The 23,940-nt window shown below is 41.4% G+C and overlaps 1 protein-coding gene across 1 annotated transcript in view; it reads right to left on the bottom strand.

Moving 5' to 3' along the window:
* Nucleotides 1-4,157, bottom strand: part of PI4K2B (phosphatidylinositol 4-kinase type 2 beta) — a 33,951-nt gene extending 29,794 nt beyond the window's left edge. Inside the window, exons 1-2 of the mRNA XM_049790232.1 lie at nt 3,663-4,157; nt 3,014-3,075 (exon numbers count right to left, since the gene is read on the bottom strand). Coding sequence (XP_049646189.1) covers nt 3,014-3,075; nt 3,663-4,157 — 557 coding nt within the window. The remainder of the gene's footprint in view (nt 1-3,013; nt 3,076-3,662) is intronic.
* Nucleotides 4,158-23,940: the final 19,783 nt, after the last annotated feature.

The following is a 23,940-nucleotide window of genomic DNA, read 5'->3' as shown; positions in this document are numbered from 1 at the left end:
TAGGACGGACCGCGGTTCGATCCCCCGGCGTCCCATATGGTCCCCCAAGAAGCCAGGAGCAACTTCTGAGCGCATAGCCAGGAGTAACCCCTGAGCATCACAGGGTGTGGCCCAAAAACAAAAAAAAAAAAATAAAGAAACGCCAAGACTCATTACAAAACAAACTTAAAAACATCCAGTTACATTACTCAATTACAAACAGTTTAGGAGACTTGTTTAACATTAAAAAAAAAAGTTTTTTATGATGCAAAATTTAAAGTTCGCTAAAAATAAATGAGTCCTCCATAAGAAATAAACCCTTACTTTGGGTTTATATCTTTCATTAGTCCCAGACTCTAAGGAAACCCTGGACAAAGAAGTAGTAGACAGGACTCTGGGGCTTTCACTTCCACACACTGGACTAGTCTAGCTACAGTTCTCTTTACTGTCAAACCTCCATAGATAAGAGAAAGCAACTACACACATACTGTGCTGTCTTCCTTCAGGCCTGGTGAGAAATACAGAATGGCGCCCAAGTTGACTCTTATCTGAGACACTAATATGTTCTTTTACTGGAGGAATTCCAACTAATCGACTGCATTCTGGGTACTCAACCCTCTTTCGCTTTCCTGGCTTTAACTATTGGCAGTTTACAAAGCCTCAATTACTTTTATATAATGACGGACTTTGAAGGTTTTAGGCTCTTTAAAAATCTATAGAGTGAGCTCAGAGATGGGACAGCTTTAGGGTCCCAATGCATGTGTCTGACCTGGTTTAGACTCCCTGAAACAAATATATGTTCAATACTCCTCACTCCTCCACCTGGTATCACAGTGGGACACAGTCCTGGAAGTCCTGGCAGCACATGGATGAGCTGGGGGAGTGATCTGAGGAGCAGCCTGAGTATCCCTGAGTTGCATCTCATCCTGGGCCCTTGCTCCAGGTTGGATGGACAGTGATACCCTCAGATCTCCTTAATTACACTCATCTAAATACCTGGATGAAAATGTCATTATTGGGGATGGAGCGGTGGCACAAGCGGTAAGGCGTCTGCCTTGCCGCGCTAGCCTAGGACAGACTGCTGTTCAATCCCCCCAGCGTCCCATATGGTCCCCCAAGTCAGGAGCAATTTCTGAGCGCATAGCCAGGAGTAACCCCTGAGCGTCACGGGGTGTGCTCCCCCCAGGCCAAAAAACCCAAACAAAAGAAATAAAATGTCATTGTTGGAGCTGGGGAGAGAGTACAGCAGGTGAAGTGCTTGTCTTACAAGCAGCTGGCTGGGTTTCAATCCCTAGAAATCCATAGGGTACCTCCAAGTACCATCAGGAGTGAGTGATTCCTGAATGCAGAGCCAGGAGTAACTCTGAGTTCTGCTGGTTGTGGCCCAAAAACAAAAGAAAAAAAGAAAAGAAAAGAAAATGCCATTATATGCATTAGACCTGGATTCAGTTTCCAAGACCACACACCAAAATATCATTTTTATATTAAATTTAAAAGTTAATAGGGCTGGGGAGACAGTACAGTAGAGCAAGTAGAAGGGCACTTGCCTTGCACATGACTGATCTGGGTTCAATTTCCCAGCATCCCATACGGTTTCCAGAGCAACACCAGAAGTATTTCCTGAGTGCAGAGCCAGGAGTAACTTTGAGCATCGCTGGATGTGACCACCCCTCTCCCAAAAGTTAACATACAAAATACCATCACAGATAATGTTTTTAATGCGTGCCTTTTAGTGGTCCACAGCATACTTCTATTTCCACATGTTCACCTGTCCGTGGTTACAAACAAGTTGGAAATCACTGATGGGGATCAGACACCTGGCTGAACACACAGCATTAAGAAGTTGTTTCCCTAGAACTGATTCACTTTACTTCCTCTAGAAAAAGGCAGTGATCATCGGCCAGAGATAGTACAGTGGCAGGGCATTTGCCTTGCATGCAGCCAATCCAGGACAGATGGTGGTTCGAATCCCAGCATTCCATATGGTTCCCCATGCCTGCCAGGAGCAATTTCTCAGCACAGAGCCACGAGTAACCCCTAAGAGCCGCTAGATGTGACCCCCCCCCCCCCGAAAAAAATAATAAAAAAATAGAAAAAGGCAGAGATCAAGTTCCACTCTGAATTCCACCACCCATCCAAACTTTCTTTAAACCATTCAACAGGTTGCATGGCCAGAACAACAGCACAGTGGGTAGAGTGTTTGCCTTGCACTTGCTTGCAGCCTACCTCGGTTTGATCCCTGGCATCCCATATGGCCTGAGCCTGCCAGGAGTAACCCTTGAGAACTAACAGGTGTGAATCCCCCCCCCCCAAAGAAAATTCACAGGATACTTAGTCGCAGGACACTTCAACAACTCAAAAATCACAGAGCTGATAAAAACAAACCAACCTGTAAAATAAAATCCAAAAGTTGGAAGATCATCCCATGCACCACATCTCTATCCCCAGGTAGATGAGGCTGAAGAAACAGGGTAGTTATGAAAGATTAATAAATCAATCCAGTCGGGAAAGAATGATGGAGTTAGTCAGTGGCTTTCTGCCTTGTGGTCTGTCTGTACCTGAGCCACCAGCCAGAACTGCCTCATTCTTTATTAAACCAATACCCATACACCAAGAAGAAAGACAGAAGTACCTATCCAGTTGGACTTTTATATATTAAAGGAGAAATTTAAAGGAAAGAGAAAATTTGCAGGGGGGGGGGGAAATGGGTGGATGGGGGGGTTCACACCTTTGGGGTTAATAGCTGAGTGTTATCTTACACCAACCCACATTTTCTTTAAACTTCCACCTCTGGGGTGATATCTGTGCAAGTCAGGGGCACTGTCACCATTTACACACGGGCCTGCCTGGCCTGCTGGGACAGACACATGCAGAAGTCTACACTGCTTTGCGACCAAACTGCTAACAACTCTCTTCCCAACACACCTCCAGGCTTGCTGAATCCAGCTTCACAGTCACCAATTTCCATCTTCTTTTGAACCAAGTGTCCCCTGGTCAGATGACCTTCCACTGCTGAGCATGAAGACGGACCAACCAGTTTCCTTTCCCCACTCTGATCAATTCAAGTTCAAGATCACTGATCAGGACAGAAAACTCCTTAAAAACAAAAACACCAGCAGGTGTCTGAGGAATAAGAAGATCAAGTCGCCCTGCAGATTCGAGCTAACGTCACAATCAACAAACACTCTAGCGAATCAAAGAGGGGTGCGTAGGGCTTGGGGGGATTGGTTCTGACATGTCCCAGCTGCCTTGCAAAAAAGTCAGGAGGAACATTTAGAAATTGGGGCTTCCGACCTGCCAAACTCAAGTGCGAACGACTCCGAGAGACAAGAAGGCACATCTCTTCCCAGGATCGCGTTGTTCTCTTTCCCTCCCAAAAATCTGATGTTTTGCTATTATTACTATTATTGTCATTGTTAAAATTTCGAATTCATCATCATCATCATTATTATTAACTTGAATTCACACTAGGTGGAGTCTGCAGGGATGGAAGTTAAGAAGGACAATCTGCAGGGAGAGGGAGGCTTTTGCCTTGCATCTTGCAGACCCAGAACAGACATGGTGGTGGTGGTGGTTCGAATCCCGGCGTCCCATATGGTCTGCCAGGAGCGATTTCTGAGGAAAGAGCCCAGGAGGAACCCCTGAGCGTCGCCAAGTGGGATCCCCCCCAAAACAAAACATGCCCCAAATGGCAATCTGGAACAGCAACAGCCCCTCAGAGAAAGGGAGTCGGGGAAGAGACTGGTGAGGAAGAGAGTGAGTGGCCTTTGCAGGGAGAGAGGCAGCGAGCGACAGGAAGGCGGCGGGTTTGACAGACGGGACCGGACGGGGCCGGACAGAGCCGGACGGAACTGGACAGAACCGGACGGGACCTGTCGGAGCCGGACTGACAGGCTCGCACCTGCGCCGTGGCTGTGCGTGCGACTCGGGGAGCCGAGCGCGCTCAGAGGCGGCGGCGGCGGCGGCGGCAGCAGCAGTTCCCGGTCGCCGGAGCCGCGGCGGGAAGCCACGTCGCGCTCCCCCTCGGCCTCCGGCAGCCTCACGGCGTTGCCCGGGGCGCCCTTCCGCGGGGAGGCCCAGGCGAGGCGCGGCAGCAGCGGCTCCCGCTCCTCCTCGTCGTCGCCGTCCTCTTCAGGCGCCGGCTTCCCGCCGCTCCCCGCCTCCGACAGCTCCGCCATGGCCTCCCCGACCCGGAATGCGCTAAGGCATCGCGCGACAGCGGCCACCTCAGCACGGAAGAGCCGCGCGCTCCGTCCGGCCACTCGCCCCGCCCCCGACTGCCGTTGCCCCGCCCACACGCGGCGGTAGCCCCGCCCGTTTTCACCGGTCGCCCCGCTCCGCGCGCTGCCTGCCACGCCCACGCCCACCGGTTGCTCCGCCCCCACGTGCTAGTTGCCCCGCCTCCGAAGGTAGCCCCGCCCACCCCCACTTCGACCGACGCCGCGCTCCACCCATGGCTTTTAGCCGCCCGCCAACTCCGCGCCTGCGCAGAAAAGTGCGGGAGCGCTGTGGGCGTGGCCACCAGCTGTCTCCGCCTTTTTTTGTAATGAGACCAGGTGCTGGCCTGGGGAGATTGAGAAAAGCAAGCACGCCCCAAAATGAAATACGTAGTGATACACGTGGCTGCTTCCCTACTTTATATATATTACTTTTTAAATTTTTTATTGTGTGATACCTTTTGTGTTTTTTTTTAAGAAGTCTACCACAGCAGGGACCTTGTCATTTGGTTGGACAGTGTGGGTATTGGTAGTTTGTGGGTTTTATTTTTTTTCTCTTCTAACAGTCCACTTGGAATGTTGACAATATCATTGATTTTATTATTTTTTTTGGTGTATTTTAATTTTTACTCTTTGTTTCCTTCTTTTCTGCTTAATTGGGGCTTACTTCCCATCTCTGTAGTTGCATACAGGAGACTATATGTTGAGATACAATTTTTATTGAGATACAATTTTTAAAGCTATTCACTTTCCTCTAAGAACTGTTTTGCCTACATTCCATGAGTATTTTTTGTTTGGTTGGTTTATTTTATTTTTTTTTTTAGATTTTGGGTCACACCCGGCAAAGCTCGGGGGTTACTCCTGGCTCTATGCTCAAAAATCACTCCTGGCAGGCTGGTGGGGGGACCATATGGGATGCCGGGATTTAAAGCTCGGGGGTTACTCCTGGCTCTATGCTCAAAAATCACTCCTGGCAGGCTGGTGGGGGGACCATATGGGATGCCGGGATTTGAACCACCATCCTTCCACATGGAAGGCAGACGCCTTACCTCCAGGCTATCTCTGCAGCCCCCGTGAGCATTTTTTTTTATATAAAATAAAACTAACATTCTGTACGTTTATTTTTACCCTGTTCAAAATAGTTTCTAAATTCCCATACAATTTATTCTCCAACTCATTTCCTTATGTTTATCCCCCCACCCTCCATCACTTATGTTGTTGCTGCAGTGACCAGAGCTTGTACACAATCCTTGGCATCCCTTTCACACTTGGTTGTGGTCTTTCTTGCACAGTGCTCACAAGGTCACAGGGTGGGTGGAGAGGGATTTTTTTTTTACTCTTAAGTAGTGATGTTTACACAAGTTGCAATCACTTCTTTGTGGCCACTTACCACCTCCACGGGGCTCAGGTTCAATGTCAGGGACCAAGGTCTCACAAGCTTGCAAGACAACTGACATTGCCACTCAGTAATCTCCAAGTCCTTGAGGAGTTTTTATTTTGCTTTATTTTGTTCTGAAGCTCCACCATTCATAACTCTATACTAAAAGTGATTATCTGGCCATCACAGCATTTAGCACCATATCTAAGGAATGTAATCCTCGGAGAACATCACAAGAAAAGATATAAGAGCACTGCCCAAAAGTGCATCCCTTGCATGCTGGGAACTAGAGTGGAGGGAGGTCAACACTGGTGGTACAAATGGCCTTAATTCGTTGTCACTGTGTGCCTGGAATACAACTGTGAAAGACATGCAATTCACATTGGTTTCAATTAAAACTTTGTTAAAAGAGTGCATCCCTTTGAGAAAAGAAGTATGCCAATACATCAACCCACCCTGAGCAACCCACCACACTATAGTGAGAACATGTGAGTGAGCATAGCTACAGGTCTGCAGGTCGTGGGGAAGACTGACCAAGTATCTGAGCACTTTGGTCAGAGGTGCAACTTTTGGCAAGCATCATACTAAAATGTATGACCCCCTGGGCATATATTTTCTCCTTATCCTAACCTCTCCCTCTCTCTCTCCTTCTTGCTCTCTCTCTCTCTCTCTCTCTCTCTCTCTCTCTCTCTCTCTCTCTCTCTCTCTCTCTCCTTCCTCTCTCTCTCTCCTTCCTCTCTCTCTCTCCTTCCTCTCTCTCTCTCTCTCTCTCTCTTGTACTTGACTGGTCTAAAAGAAATAAAATAATGTTTATTCTGCAGTTGAGTGGTTCCTTTATTATTTCAATAAGGAGCTGGAGAGATGGAATGGAGGTGGGGTGTTTGCCTTGCATGCAGAAGGACAGTGATTCAAATCCCGGCATCTCATATGTTTCCCTGAGGCTGCCGGGGGGGCTATTTCTGAGCTTAGAGCCAGGAGTAGCCCCTGAGTGCTGACGGGTGTGAACCAAAATCTAAAAATAAAACATTGTTTCAATAAATACTGATTCAATAAAGTATGACATCTACTACTCATATCACCCTTATTAGTCATTTTTTTACTCCTGATTCATGGACTTGTACAGGTCCACAGGCAAAAAAAAGGTGAAAACCTTTTAATTCCTAGGGATTAAAAAAATCTAGTTCTGCTTTTCATAAAGAGGAGGGAACTATAATATAATTATGATATGAATTTATCTTCTATTTTTTATTTTGTTGGTGTTTTGCTTTATGTATTTCAAAACCATGCTATTTGGTGCATACATAGTTATAATTAATCTTTCTGACACTCTATTTCCTATTCTCTTTGTTCCTTCCTTTTTTCCTATCCTTTTTGAACTGGTCTTCTATAGCTAATCATCTTAAGCAAACACTCTGTTTTAACACCCAGTGCACACACCCTGTTTTTCCTAATCCCCCTTCCTGTGTCTTCCTTAAATATAGAAATACACACCCTGTTTTAATCCCCTCTCACATCCTACCTGATTGGCTAACACAGAGTCCACATCCTACTGTCCCCTAATATAAATATCCATTTTCTACCTACAATAAATGGAGTTACTCTCCAAAAGTGGTTGGTGGGTGCTTCTTTGTGAGTGATCAACCCTCTGAGATCTGACCTTACCAGTGACTTCTACATCCAGTGACTGGCCTCACCAGCAACTCTAACCGTTGTCAGATCTTGAGATCTTTTTTTTTTTCTTCGGTTTTTGGGCCACACCCGGCGTTGCTCAGGGGTTACTCCTGCTGTCTGCTCAGAAATAGCTCCTGGCAGGCACGGGGGACCATATGGGACACCGGGATTCGAACCAACCACCTTTGGTCCTGGATCAGTTGCTTGCAAGGCAAACGCCACTGTGCTATATCTCCGGGCCCCAGATCTTGGGATCTTTTATTGGTTTATTATTTACTTGGTATATATTTAGTTTTTGGGCCACAGCAGGTGACACTCAGGGATTACTCCTGGCTATGCGCTCAGAAATCATTCCTGGCTTAGGGGACCATATGGGATGCCAGGGAATCAAACCGCGATCTGCCCTAGGTCAGCGTGTGCAGGTAGATGCCCTACCACTTGTGCCACCATTCCAGCCCAGGTAAATATTTTTTTACCCTTTTTCAGCTATTTGTGTCTTTTTAAAAAATGATTATTTAAGCATCATTATTAAAAATATATTTGTAGTTGGGTTTTCAGTCATAAAAAGTATACCCCTTCACTAGTGCAACCTTTCCACCACCAATGTCCCCCATCTCCCTCCTCTACCACTTCCTGATTGTCTTTGAAACAGACATTCTATTTCTCTCATTCATTACCATTGTCATGATAGTTGTTAGTGTAGTTATTTCTTTAACGGTTCTCACCACTCTTTGCGGTAAGCTTCATATCATAGGCTGGTCCTTCCAGCCCTCATCTCTATTGTCTCTGGGTATTATTACCATACTTCCTTTTATTTTTCTTAAATCCTACAGATTAGTGAGACTATTCTGTGCCTATCTCTCTCCCTCTGACTTATTTCACTCAGCAGAATAGTTTTCATGTTCATCATGTATACAAAAATTTCATGACATCATTTTTCTCGACAGCTGCATAGTATTCCACTGTGTATATGTACCACAGTTTCTTTAGCCACTCATCTGTTGTTGGGCATCTTGTTGTTTCCAGATTCTGGCTATTATAAATAATGCTGCAATGAACATAGGTGTATAGAGGGCATTTTTATATTGTGTTTTTGTGTCGCTAGGGTATATCCTTATGAGTAGTATTGCTGGATCATATGGGAGCACAATTTCCATTTTTTTGAGGAATATCCATATTGTTTTCCATAAAGTTTAAATTAGATGGTATTCCCACCAGTACTGACTGAAAGTTTCTTTCTCCACACATCCCTGCCAGTACTGGTTGTTCTTGTTCTTTGTGCTGTGTGCCAGTCTCTATGGTCTGAGATAGTACTTCATTGTTGCTTTGATTTGCATCTCTGATGATTAGTGATGTGGAGTATTTTTTTCATGTGCTTTTTGGCATTTGTATTTCTTCTTTGAGTAAGTGTCTGTTTATTTTTCCCCACATTTTTGGTGGAATTAATTATTTTTTCTTGTTAAATGTTGTCAGTACCTTGTGTATCTTACATATTAGCCCCTTATCTGATGGGTATTGGGTGAATAGTTTCTTCCATTCTTTGGATGGCCTTTATGTCCTAGTCACTATTTCCTTTGAAGTGTAGAGCTTCTCATTTTAATGTAATCTGATTTGTTTATCTTGGCTTCCACTTTTTTGGATAGTGCTGTTTTCTCCATGAAGATGCCTTTAGTTTCAATATCATGGAGTGTTTTTACCTATGTTTTCTTCTATATACCTATGGTTTAGGGTCTGATATCAAGGTCTTTAATTCATTTGGATTTGACCTTTGTGCATAGGGTTAGATGGAGGTCTGAGTTCACTTTTTTGTATGTGGCTGACCAGTTATTCCAACAAACTTGTTGAAGAGGCTTTCCTTGCTCCATTTTGCATTTCTTTCCCCTTTATCAAAGATTAATTTATTGTATGTCTGGAGGACATTCTCTGAATACTCAAGCCTATTCTATTGATCTAAGAATCTATTGGAGGGGGGTTTGATCTACCTGGCAGCAACACCTGGCTCTGCACTCAGAAATCACCTTTGGCAGGCTCAGTGACCACGTGGGATGCTGGGAATCGAACCTGGGTCTGTCATTGGCTGTGTACAAGACAAGCGCCCTACCGCTGTGCTATCACTCTGGCCTCATATTTGTGTCTTTAAATTAACATGTATGTATATCTGTAGCTATGAAGCATCACACCTGGTGATGCTCAGGAGTTATCCTGGCTATGCACTCAGAAATCGCTACTGGCTTGGGGGACCATATGGGATTCCGGGGGATGGAACCGTGGTCTGTCCTAGGTCAGTGCATCTAAGGCAAATGCCTTACTGCTTGCACCACTGCTTCAGACCCTAGATTTATTTTAAAATATAGTCTGATCATTTTCTCTTTTAATTAGTTTTACCACACTTTCATTTTATATAAATTGATTTAGATCTACTATCACTTGCAATTTGTATCCAATTTGTTTTATCCTTTTTATTTTTATTTCTATCCTGTTTTATTTTGGGTTAATCGGTTTTTCACATTTTATTTAGATTCCACTATAGACCTACTAAACCTTTTGTCATCATTTTAGTGCACATTCTAGCATTAAAATAAAGTATTCTTAAATCACCTCGACATATCTTGTATTATATATGTATATACATTCTGATGTAAAATGTAAGATCCTTACAAAGTATAGTTTCATTCATCTCCCCTCTTTTCTACCATTATTGAGTATACTTAGTCTTACAAATGTTTAAGGACAATGTATAGTATTTGCTTTAAACAATTAGAAATTTTTAAAGGAAATTAAGAAAAAAAACTACAAGTTTTTGGGTTTTGGTTTGGTTTGATTTCTGGGCTGAGGGATTAGTCCTCGATTTTCACTCAAGGATCACTCTGGGCAATGCTCAGGGAGCCATCAGGAGTGCCAAAGAGCTTGAGCCCTCCCTCTGGTTTCTCTGGAGATATGGTTATCTCCATATTCTATGCATAATTAGGGCCCGATCCAGGACCAAAGGTGGTTGGTTCGAATCCCGGTGTCCCATGTGGTCCCCCGTGCCTGCCAGGAACTATTTCTGAGAAGACAGCCAGGAGTAACTCCTGAGCACCGCCGGGTGTGGCCCAAAACCCATATTCTATGCATAATTAGAAAACTCTTACAATGTAGAACTGCTGAGAATACATTTAAATTATTTAACTCCCATTATTTTTTATCATAATTTTCAAAGATGATTATCTCTGGATATAGGACTCTAGATCAATGCTATTCCTCCTCGTCTTCCAAATTCAACTCTATAATGTAATTTATTTTATTTTGAGGAGTGGGTTTGTGTCACATTCAGTGATAATGCTCAAGGCTTACTCTTGGCTCTGCACTCAGAAATTAAGTCTACCATAACTTTTTATTGTTTTCTCATTTGATAGATCCATTATACATCTTATGGGCTTTTCTTTGCACATAAGTTTCTTTTCTGATCATGCTACTTTCAGTACTCTGTCTTCATTTCTGTATTTTTTCATTTGAGTATAATGTGTCTTGGAGTTTTCCTAACTGGGTCAATTTTTGGTAGCACCATTTAGGTCTCTTGCATCTTGTAGCCTCTAATCCTCAACTGTAAGGAATTCTTTATGTTTTGTTTTTTATTTAGAGGTCACTCCAAATGGTGTTTAGGGCTTATTCCTGGTTCTTCACTCCTGATGGTTTTGAGGGACCATTTATAGTTTGGGGGACCCAAATTAGGGCAGCTGTGTACAAGGCCTTACCCACTTTATTATTTCTCTGGCTTTGTGGGAAATTCTTATCAATGATTTCTTTAACGATTCTTTCTTCAGCACATTTACCTTCCTGTTCTTCAGGGATTTCAATGATTTTTTATATTGGTCCTCTTTAAACTCATCCCATAGTTTTCTGATATACTGTTCATTTCTTTTCAGACTGTTTTCTACCTTCTACTCTTTCCTAGTGGTTTTCTTCTCATCTTGGAGCTCAGCAATCTTTTGCTCAGCTGTTATTATTCTGCTATTTATTTATTTGTTTTGGGGGGCCACAACCGGTGGGGCTCAGGGGTTACTCCTGGCTTCAAGCTCAGAAGTTACTCCTGACAGGCTTGAGGGACCATTTGGGATGCTGGAGATCGAATACGGTCCATCCCAGATAGACTGCATGCAGCCCTACTGATGTGCTATCCCTCTGGCCCCCTATTATGCTATTTAAAGCTCATGTTCAGTTTCATTTTTTATATTAATTACCATGTTCTGTCAATTTTTATTTTCATTTTGGGTCCTAGACTTACCTTTGATTTGCTAACTAACTATGCTATCATTTCTTTGAACTCAGATCATCCTCATCATAATGTTCCTAAAGACACTGCAGATTTACTGAGTTGGTTCATGTTGTCTTGTTTGTGTCTTCAGTGAGATTTTTTTTTTGTTCATTGAAGTTGATGGGCTCCTGCATGTTCACCCTATTCATTTTCTAGTGTTCTTTAATTTTTAATTGAAACTATTGTGAGTTACAAAGTTATTCATAATTGGATTTCAGGTGTACAGTGTTATAGGACCAATCCCACCAGTGTTTACTTCCCTCCTCCAATGTTCTCAGAATGCTTCCTATGCCAACCCCAAAACCCCTGCCTGCCTGTATAACAGGCTTGTTTTAAATTTTGGTTGTTAAATTCTGGGTCTGATAATTTTTCATTGTTGTCGACTTTGGCTTGGGTATTTATTTCTGTCCCTTCTTCTGCCGTACTTTATCTAACATAATACCTTTTAGTACCATCCACATTGCTGCAAATTGCATGATTGCATCATTCCTTACAGTTATGTAGCATGCCATTGTATATATGTACCACATCTTCATGTTGTTGGACATCTAGGTTGATTCCAACTCTTAGTTATTGTACTGAGTGCTGCAATGAACATTGGTATGCATACATCTTTTTGGATCAGTGCTTTTCTGTACTGGGGATAGAAACCCAAAATCAGGATTGCTGGGTCTTATCACAGATCGATTCTGAGTTTACTAAGAACCCTCTATACTGTTTTCCATAGAGGTTGAACCAGGCAGCGTTTCCACCAGCAATGGATGAGAGTTCCTTTCTCACCACATCCCTGCAAACACAAATTATTCCCAATATTTTTTATATGTGCCATTCTGCCTGGTGTAAGATATCTCATTGTTATCTTGTGAATCTTTGTATGTAATGCCCCTGGAAAACACTGAGAGATTAGGCTAAAGCTTTTTCTCTTTCTTTTCTGCCTGTCCTTATGGATGATCAGAATGGCAGTATGACTAGAAGCAAATCTATGAAGAGTGTAATTTGTTGAGTAGACCTGTCATGTTGCTCCATGATCAGCAGCTGTAATGTGAGCATACATCAGGTATGGAGGTTGCTGGGACAAGCAGATAGAGAGGTCCTCTTCTTCCCATTTGGAATAGGTCCCGTTGATGTCATCTGGCTGCAAGTTTCAGCTGGGATTGTGGAGCAGCAAACCAAAGGTAAGCTCAGACCTAAAAAGCTTTTCTAGTTTCTTCGTTGAACAACTCATATTATGGTCCTGCTCTGTGCTTATTTTGTGCAGGCAGGAGTGACTATGCTTCAGTTTCATAGTGTTTCTGTTAATGAGAAAACAATAAAAAATAACTAGAACATAAAATGGGGATAAGAGAGATAGTAAATTAGTTTGATCCTGGGTATGACACAGCTTCTCTAGGCACTGCCAAAGTTTCCCTGGTTTTTCCAGAATTACAGAACCCAAGCAGCGACATTCTCTGGCCCTGGCCCTGAACAAAAGGCCCAGAACTGTGTGCGAAGACCCTTCCACCAAAAAATAAAAATTCTATCGACGAACGTAAGAGGATAGCAAGAGGAGAATGCAGAGTGAGGTTTATGGTATGGTGGTGCTGGTGATGGGTAGGTATTTATTAATGTGGTTATGACAGGTTGAATGATGGTTCCTTCAAGATAAATCATGTCGAATCCCTGGAATCTGTGAATATTACCTTATTTGGAAAAGGGGTTTTTGAAGCTGCAATTAAGTTATGGGTCTTGAGAGGAGATCATTCTAGTTGATCTTTAATTGCAATGATAAGTGTCCTTATATAGAAAGGTGGGGTGCTGAGTGTGTGTGAGATGGTTAGCAGAGAAGACACAAAAGAAGGCAGATATAAAACTCTTTTCACATCTACCCCCACCCCACAAGAATGATATGGTCACTAGCCAAAGAAGCCAAGAAGTGGCCACAGTCGCAATAAATTAGCACAACAGCCACTTGACAAGAATCTTGGTGAAATCGAAGATGATAGAAATAAACTTTTAGAGTTTTCATTTCTGTTTTGCATGGTCTAATTTTCCTCTCCTCTCCTCTCTCCTCTTCCCCTCTCCCTCTCTCTTCTTCCCTTTCTACCATTTCATCTCCCTTCTTCATCTCCTCTCCTCTTTTCCATTCCCCATTCTCTCTCCCTATCTTCTCCAAGCCCTCTCCCTCCCTCTCTCCACCCATCTCACCTCTTCTCTGTTCTCTTTCCTTTTCTCTTCTTTCTCCTTTCTTTTCCTTACCAAAATCTTCCAGTAAAATGTATTTAGTATATTTCAGGGATTTTATAGCAATGAGAAGGAAAAGCAAGAACAAAAACTACTTGACTGAGGTGAAAGACTTAATTAGATGTGGTTGATTTTAAGGGTTGTGTTTCAACTGATAAGCAATCAATAAGCACAGAAAACCCAGAGAATATTAGTCTTTGAATAAGTCTGATTATCTTCATTGACTTTGTGGAGCTAACCGCATGGGCTTTTGTTTCTTGAAGGATATATTATTATCTTGAGAAAACAAAGATCCTCTCGATAAGCCAGCCTATCTTTGTACTTGACTCAACTTCAATATTTATACCCAAATGCCATGATTTGAATACAGATTCATTTCAGAAAAACGTAATTCCCAGTTTCCTGTCATTCCCAGAATTTATCTTAGACAAACACTGGACATTGCTTTAAGCAGAATCTGTTTCCCAAAACTTATGCCCAAATAAAATGCCTGCAAAACAAAGACTGCTTTAATGCAGCAATAATGAAATCTACAATTCTTTAAGAACCAGGCACTGTTCCACATGCTTTGCAGTTTATTAGCACTGTCTAGTGTTTGCTAGAGAGGATGCTACTACTCTCTAAATGATCCAGAGAGTGGGTAGTAATACAGAGTAAAATTGGGGGTATTTGTTTAAAGAAGGAAGGTTTCTAGGACATGCTGACAATCTTTTTTTCTAAAAAGGGATAGTTGGAGAAATAAGTTGGTTATCTTTGATACCGTACCTTCACAACCAATCCACTGAGTCAGGGGGTTTTGTTACCTCTTTTTACATATGGAGAAAATGGAACCATATAAAAGTTTAAGCAATAGGCCCAGATCATTTTGATATAAGTACAGAGTTTGTACTGAAATATACATGATTTGACCCTACTCCAAAAATAGTTTATGCTGTCTCTCTGCATGTTGGAAGTCAATGAAAGATCTTTCAAACTCACAGTTCTGTTGTCACCAACCTCTAATACTATCTTATTACTCACCAAAATACAAAACCAATGATTCTAACATTATTTTTCAAATAAGGTATATATTTCTCAAAATGGGCTATAGTCCTGAATGGAAGCCTTTTATTTCATCACATCCCACTGCAAGTCAACCTGAGCTCTCTTTCTTATTTCTAGAACCACTGCAGAGCCCTAAGCTAAAAACAAACAAATAAAAAACCCACATGTTTTTCTCACCTGTTAATGCACCCGGCGGATCAAATAAATTATTGTCATGATGTTCCCTAGGACGTTGGGCTTAGTCTTACTAAAAAAAAAACAAACATATAAACTGAGACTGTTCCACTCCCTTCTGAGCCCTGTGTAAATGGCTCTGGACCTTGAATCATGAATAGAAGAATGGGAGAACAGAGGATCAGCAACTTTCAAGATGCCACACAGTGTGACTGAATCCTGTTACTGGGACTGACACACACAGACCTCCTGACCTGCCCACATGCTGGCCAATCATACATCTACCATCCCTTATATCCAGTGTAAAAGACTCTTTATGTTGAGTGAGGGTAGTCTTGGATTGGAGATCTTGTGGCCTCTAATTTGCCTTTATTTTCTGGGCAAAGAAATCTTTTCTTCTTTTCTAAATGACTTCAGGGAATTAGGCGTTGGCGGTTCAGTATCAGAATCAGTTATTTCATGCTTCTTGTCTTTATTGCTAGCAGAATATCCTCACAGACCTCTGAACTATGAGATATAAGAACTATCAACTTTTCTTGGTGAATGTTGATCCTCACTTCCAGATAGCATCTAAACAATCCACTTTAGAGATGCTCAAATGTATCACATTGAAAGAGGTGGTCACCACTACGACACAGGTCCATACTTCCTTCCCTTGAGGTGGGAAAACAACATCATTTCCTCCCAGAAAAGTAGCATTGGAGCCTAGAGAGATAGTACAGTTGGGAGGGAATTTGCCGTGCATGCAATTTAGGTTCCATCTCTGACATAATATATGATCCCCTGAACACCACCAGAAATTATGACTAAATGCAGACCCACGATTAACCTTTGAGTACCGCTGGGTGTGGCCCCAAAACAACCAAACAAACAGACAAACAAAAAAGACGGATTTATTGCCTATAATTTGTGGTCTTTGCATCTTTGCAGAAATGCTAGCTCTCATGCAATAGGGTTTCTGAATCACTCACGCAACTAAGGGATGGCTTTGAGGTTAGGAATTTAGGGCAGTTGAAAAACTGGGTACAGCTCTGCTGCTGGCCTTGAGTGAAGAGAGCAGTTATTCAAAGAAAACAGAAAAAAGGAAGACAGATCTTTCAGCAGCAGGAAAGAAGAGGGAGTGGGTTGAGCAGCTGTGTACTGGTAGGGACCTGGGCTCAGCTGTGGGTACCAGATTCATTTCCTACGACTGCTATGACAACATGGCATAAACTGGGCTTGTTTAAACAATAAAAGGCTTTTCTCCCACAACTGATGGGGGTGGTGGTAGACATATGCAATGTAGTGTTGACAGTGCCAAGCTCCCTCCAAAGGCTCATGAAAGGATCTTTTATTATCATGGCTAGTTCCTTGTAGCTTCCAGCTCTCCCTGGCTTTGTTATGGTGGAAGTAGGAGGGGGGTGCAGATAATATCATTAATTTAATTGAGTGTATAAGGAAATTATGGAACACAAACACAATGGAGTACGATTAGGTTATGAGAGAACACAAAATTATGTAATTTGTTTCTATGTGAATGGATTTGGATAGTGTCATGCCAAGAGAAATAAGTCAGAAGGAGAGGGACAGCCACAGATTGATTTTACTCATATGTGGGATATAAAGACAGATAGTAGGGGAACAATAAATAGCTCAAAGCAACAGACCTTGAGAACTGATCTTTAGTTGGAAGCTTACTATGGAATGGAGGCCACTGGGGCCATAGTGCTGAGAAGCAGACAGTGTAGTGGTGAGTGAGGTGTTGGAATGTTTTCTGGAGGAAAGCCAACCATTAGCAGTAGTCAGAACCATAGTGCCTAAAAGAAAATACGTTTATTTTAAGTTTTTAAAATGATCAGTTATTTCAAATTTTACTCACTGAAGAAGTAGCCAAACAAAACAAATTATAGAAATAGTATGGATGGGAAATAATATATAAGGGGGAAGACACCTTAAGGTAACCTCCATTTTGATCTGTTTCTCGTGCCTTATATGACAGCAGCTTCTCTTTGACTCCTTACTTGTGCTTGGGCAGAGGAGGAACACACAAGTTCTAGCTCACATGCATGAGGCCTGAGCACAAAGGAAAATCAAAGAACCAGAGAGCTGCTGGGCTATGGGCCTTGGCAGTGCAGCTATGTCACAAAGCATCCGTGTCAGACCAGAACAGCAGTAGAGTTTAAGAGATGAAACCAGTGAGAAACTAGTATGGACCAAGAACAGTGTACCCAGGAATCAGCAAGGAACCAGCATGAGACCAAGACATAGAACATTGAAAGATCCAAAACTACTTTCTTAGAGCTGTTAAATATACAACATTAACTGCCTAAGTATCTGGAGTTTTATATGTAAATCTCTCATATATTCCTCAAGAACCCACATAGTCAGGAACTAAACCAGCTCTATGGGGACAACTCCAAGCTCTGTTTTCATATTATCTAATCTTCCCTCTATGTCTATCTTCACTTTTCATAAAAACACCAATTATTCGATGCAAGGTCTAATCTAGCCCTGTATGACTTCATCTCAACTAATTATATCTGAAGAGACACTATTACCAGTCAAAAGCACTTTCTGAGGTTTTCCATGGATGGGAATCAGTGGCAGAGGAGGGAATGCCATTTGAACTGCCATAAAAACCTCATGATTGTTTGTACCTTTTATGATAAGATAGGGCTAGCCACATCAAAGTCCTGAGTGTCTATCAACAGAGATTTCCTGGCATCATTAGCACAAACAAGAAACCACTGAACAAAACTAAGAGTGGCTATAAGAAAGGTGGAGAGAGCCAAAGGGAAGTTGTTTGCTACGTGTGGTCAAATTTATGCTGTTCCCAGGATGATTCCAAACTTCACAGTGAGAGCTTTTTATTGTAGGAAATCGGCCAGAAAATCTGCCTATCAGTGTGTTTCTATTAACACTCCCAGATGTCTTGAATAAGCTCTGAGTTTCCTTTTTTCAGTCCCCCTCTTCATTGGTTGCATGACAAGCCTACACCTGCAAGGATCCAGGTGTAGACAAAGATCAGGGAGAACACTGGAGGCAAGTGCTTAGGAGCACATCCAGACCTGTCCAAATCTCTCATGGAAATAAATCAACTTCTCTAAATGGCCTCTGGACATTCCCTTCTGGAAACTGGAAACTGCTTCTCTGCTAGGCTTTCTTATAGAGCTGACTTTAATATATAAAAATAAAAAAAGCTATTTGTTCAGGAAAGCTTTAGCAATTAGAGAATGTCATGTTGTGTACTCAGGTAGCATTCCAGAGTGCCATAGGGTAGTCATTTCTGCTTCTTGACTTTAGACATTACCTTATAATCCAGTGTAACAACAGTTGTAATGTGATACTGTTTTAAAATTCTTTCTCAGAGTTGGTATTGTTGGCCAATGAATCATAAGCCAAAGAACTTCCGAAGTATAATCACTATTCCACTTCATAAGAAAAATTTAAAAGCTCAGAGCTGGAGCAATAGCACAGCTGTAGTGTGTTTGTTTTGCACGTACGTGGTCGATCTGAGATGGACCCATATTTGATTCCTGGCATCCCATATGGTCCCCCAAGCCTGCCAGTAGTGATTTTTGAGTGAAGATCCAGGAGTAACTCCTGAGTGCCTCCAGGTGTGCCTATGCAAAAGAGGAACAATACCACATGGCTTTATTAGTGCATATGGGGACCGCTGGAACAAGTCCAATAATCCCCGTAACTTGGTTCTAACATAAGCTTTATTCTAGGGAGTCTTCTACCAGTATTTCTTATTGAACAGATCACAAAGAGAAGAACAAACACAACAGTGGGGAAAATCATCGCTGTATAAGAGAATATTCAGTAAGGGTTATAGCTGTTATGGGAAAACATATAAGATATTCAAAAGACATATCCGTATACCTTTTATGTCTTTTGAAATAGCTGGGGACGTATTAAATCCAGTGCATCATTTTGGTCTGTGATTTGGTCTGTGCAGTCTGATAACTGGTTGGATATAGTCCCATATCAGGAAAAATTCTTGAGCCGTGACTTTCTCAGAAACTGAGTCTCTTATCAGGCAAAGATCCACAATGAAGGACGGAGGAGGAAGCAAAGCCCCTGAGAGTAGATCAATAGCAACAGTGTATTGGGAGCTTCTCATGCTCAGAAGTCTATCTTATCACTTAGGGTGCGGTTTGGCAGCTGCTTTTGTGTGGGGATAATGATCTGCTTTTTGAGGAGCCAAGAACTGAAAGTAAAAAGGGCTAAATGTGGGGTAATGATGGTTGGTGGTGAGGGAGTGAAGGACTGAACATGAGCTTGTAGGGCAGTGGGCAAGGGCAGAATACAAGATGAACACTCTGCATATGCAAAACATACATTAGTCATGGGAAATCCTATTAATCTATATTATACATGTGGGGGCTAGTGCCACAGTTTTGAGATCAGTGAGAAAAAAAGTAGCCGGTGACTGCCCCTGCCCAACCCTCTTTTCCTGTGCTGGGTGCGGGTTGGGGTAAGCCTAGGATCCCCTTTAGAGTCTTCCCCGGCACCCACCTCTCTGGCTGCCTGGATCAACACTCAGGTATGTCCCTGGAGTCCGCGAGGAAGATGAGGGGAAATGGCTGGGAGCCTCCCTGGCCTCCCAGCAACCCCCAAGCTAGGGAGAAGGCCTTCCACCTGGTGCCCCATCACTTCCGCTGCTGCTCCTGCTATCATGTTTTCCTGTTCTGGTGCCTGCATATCAGGAATATGAACTCACTCATACTAGCCATTTGTCAAGCCTGCACTGTCTTTCTTTTTTCATTCTTTCCTTTTCTGTTCTTCTTTTCCTTCACCTTTTTTCTTTCCTCCCTTCCTCCTTCCCTCTTTCCTTCCCTCCCTCCCTCCTTCTTTCCTTCCTTTTCCTCCTCTTTTCCTTCTTTCTTCCTTCCTCCTCTTTTTCTTCCTCCATCTCTTTCTTTCTTCCTTTCTCATTCTTTTTCTCTTCACTTCCCTTCTTCCCCTTCCCTTTCCCCTTTCCCTTTCCCTTTCTCTTTCCCTTCCCCCTTCACACCTGGCAGTGCTCAAGACTGAGTTCTCTTATCTCCACACTCAACACACAGGGGATCAAGGAATTGAACTCAGGTCAGTTGTATGCAAGACAAGCAGCTTACCCACTGAACTATTGCTCCAACCCAAGCTTGCAATTTCCTAAGGCACACTGTTGACTTATTTGTTCGTTGTTGGTCTTAGTCTTTTTTCCACCATACCTGGCAGCATTCAGGGCACTTCTGTGCAGAGGAGTGACCCCCAACAGTGCTCAGAACGCCATATATGGTACCAGGGATTTGGTGGGTGCAATACAAGTACCTTAAGCACTATCCAGTCTCTTAAGCCTGTGGTTGGCTTTTTTTTTTACCATCTTAACTGAGTGGATAGAGCTTTTCATGCATAGTTACTTCCTAGGAGAGCCCACTAATTGGCTAGGAGGGAGTCCAGAAGGCAGGCAATTCATGTGACATCTCTACAGAGGATTCCTGGTATTGAGAAGAAGGCAATGTTATCACTTTCTTCAATGGAACTGAAATAAAGATGATCAATTTGAGGATAAGTAGTTCAGAGTGTAAGTTATAGTAGTATTAAATTAAATTTGAATTTAATTGTTGTAAATTAAAATTGTAAGTTATAATAGTATTTCTTTTACTGTATTCTATTTATTTATTTATTCATTTATTTATAGTGGTGCTGGAGAGGGAACCCAGGTCTCCTACATGCACAGTATGCACTGTCCATGCATAGTATACACTATCCAATTTCTGGCCCTATCGGTTTTAAATAGATTCAGGCTCCTTTGTTTCTAGAGATGCTAATTCTATATTTTGCCTTTCAGATTAAGAGACTGAGGATAAAACATGATATGGGAAGAAGGGTAAATAAAATGAGGGGGGACCCATAGAAAATGGAAGAAAACATGGAAAGAAGTAAAATAAGATTTTACTAAGATTTTAATGTTATTTGACTTGGACAATCACAAGTGCATTTAAATGAAGCTAGATCACAAAGTGATTTCTATAAAAACAGACAACTAAGTTTTTTCCCCCTCCCTTTCCTCTTTTTTTTTTTTTAAAGATTTTAATCTAATCTGGTAGAAGAAGAAAATAACTCAATGTTCTGAAAATAAATTTCCCGGAGGAGGCCATTAAGGCAGCCCTTTTGTTTCCTGTCATACTCTGAATCAGTTACAAGGACGAACTCTATTTGTTTGGGTACATTAATTTTACTCAATGGCCTTTCTACAAAATGAGCATCAAATTGATGGGACTGGACCTCAGTAAAGAAGAAACTCCAATTTTCTCTGGATGGATTGTTCTGCATGTGCAGTGGGAAATTATTATTAATAGCAATTCATGTTTACTAGCTAGTGCATATGAGAGAAAGATGGGATTTAGACATACAGCTGTATCCAACATCAGCACTGAACATCAGAGAAAAAAATTACTAGGGAGGGGTAACCCCAGTCTTGGACTCTGTTGTGACTAATTTATTTGAACCATTTGTTGTGTTGGATCATAACTTTTCTAGACTGTTTCTAGGGACTTCAGGCAAGATCACTTATTCACATGATCGAAATGTTTTCAACGTCTTCTTGTAGGTATCATGTGGTAGTTAGGTATTAGATGTATCAATGTGTTTTTATTCATTTCCCCCCATTAGTTTAGTTCATACATTCAGTTGGACATAAGATGAGGAGCTGAATAGTCATGTACTCTTCTTCCATGGAACTGATATTCTAGGGATGAAATCAAACTTCTAGAACTTCCTGATTTTGAGATCCTTTTGAAAGTCTTACCCAAGCAGAGGTAGATGATAAATCTAGATATTTTTTATTCAAGTTTAGGACATAAAATTGTGAGAAAAGAGTGTGGAAAAGACAATGGATTAAAAGAAAAGAAATGACTGGATAGTGAGTAAGCCTATAGTGACTAGATAGCTATATGGATAAAGGATAGATAGAAAACGGAAGGTTGAATTGTAAAGTCTCTCATCATTCAGGTTTAGTACATATGACTAATGATGTAAATATAAAACTCTGGATAAAAGTGTTGCAGCTTCTTGATGGCAATGAAATATTCTGACTTCTCTCAACTTAGTATTTCTTCCATTTGTCTATGACTTATTTACCCAATTACCAAATGTCAGCATCAATTCTTCTCATTCATATATGCATTCAACTTTTTTTTAATATAAGGCTGCAATCTTCCTGTCACAAGGAGATGGATCATTTTCATTTTTCAATTATTTGAGCTTCAGCTTAGGACTTTGGTTAATGGTTTTGCAAGATATTGATTAGAGAGATGATTTTCTTTCCTGATTAAATGCATGTATGATATCTCCTCTCCAGTTCTCTTTTATTTGTATCTAGTAATTGTGAATCTAAATATATAACTATAGTTAACTGTCACACACTAAATTATGAGAATTTTTCAGAAGCACAATCATTTTGTTTCTTTAAAAAATCATTTTAGAAGGTTATCATTAGTCAGAGTAAGATTTTGGAAGTAAATATTAAGTATAATGAATTGTTTTCAATAAAACACTATAATATCAAATTCCTTCTGCCAACTTCTATTCAATATTCCTCTTGTTATAATATCTGTGTATAATATCTAGAGAGGACTTGACATGGAAGGCATTGTTCTTAGGGGTCATTCTTTAAAATACACACATTGTTCAGTTTGCTATGGTAGGTACCAGCCTAACTGTCCGGTGTTCCCCTTCTTCCAATTCTTTCTTATACAGTTCAGTTACCTTGGGCTTGTTATCTTCCTCATTGGATGACCCAATTTCCTCTTATGGGTCTATAGACTGAATTTTGGTGTCTCCCTACAATTTATATGTCAAGTCCTAATCATCAATGTCATCATGTTAGTTAGTTATTTGATTATAAAAGATGAACTCTACGATTTTTCCTTGTATAGGTCCTTCACATTTTTAGTCAAGTTGATTCCAAGATATTTGAGTTTGTGTGACACTATAGTGAATGGAGTTGTTTTCTTAATGTCCATTTCTTCCTTATTAGTATTGGTGTATAGGAAGGCCATTGATTTTTGTGTGTTAATTTTGTAGCCTGCCACCTTGCTATATGAGTCTATTGTTTCTAGAAGCTTTTTGATAGAGTCTTTGGGGTTTTCTAAGTAGAGTATCATGTCATCTGCAAACAGTGAGAGCTTGACTTCTTCCTTTCCTATCTGGATTCCCTTGATATCCTTTTCTTGCCTAATCGCTATAGCGAGTACTTCCAGTGCTATGTTGAATAGGAGTGGTGAGAGAGGACAGCCTTGTCTTGTGCCAGAATTTAGAGGAAAGGCTTTCAGTTTTTCTCCATTGAGGACAATATTTGCCTCTGGCTTGTGGTAGATGGCCTTAACTATATTGAGAAAGGTTCCCTCCATTCCCATCTTGCTGAGAGTTTTGATCAAGAATGGGTGTTGGACCTTGTCAAATGCTTTCTCTGTGTCGATTGATATGATCATGTGATTTTTATTTTTCTTGCTGTTGATGTTGTGTATTATGTTGATAGATTTACGGATGTTAAACCAGCCTTGCATTCCTGGAATGAAACCTACTTGATCGTAGTGGATGATCTTCTTAATGAGGCATTGAATCCTATTTGCCAGGATTTTGTTGAAGATCTTTGCATCTGCATTCATCAGCGATATTGGTCTGTAATTTTCTTTTTTCGTAGCATCTCTGTCTGGTTTAGGTATCAAGGTAATGTTGGCTTCATAAAAGCTATTTGGAAGTTTTCCTGTTTTTTCAATTTCATGAAAGAGTCTTGCCAGGATTGGTAGTAGTTCCTCTTGAAAGGTTTGAAAGAATTCATTAGTAAATCCATCTGGGCCTGGGCTTTTGTTTTTGGGCAGACATTTGATTACTTTCTTAATTTCCTCAATAGTAATGGGTGTGTTTAGATATGCTACATCCTCTTCATTCAATCGTGGAAGATTATAAGATTCCAAAAATTTATCCATTTCTTC

This window comes from Suncus etruscus, chromosome 16 (assembly GCF_024139225.1).
Source record: "Suncus etruscus isolate mSunEtr1 chromosome 16, mSunEtr1.pri.cur, whole genome shotgun sequence".
Taxonomy (NCBI): Eukaryota; Metazoa; Chordata; class Mammalia; order Eulipotyphla; family Soricidae; genus Suncus; species Suncus etruscus.
This window is presented reverse-complemented; position numbering and strand designations above follow the sequence as displayed.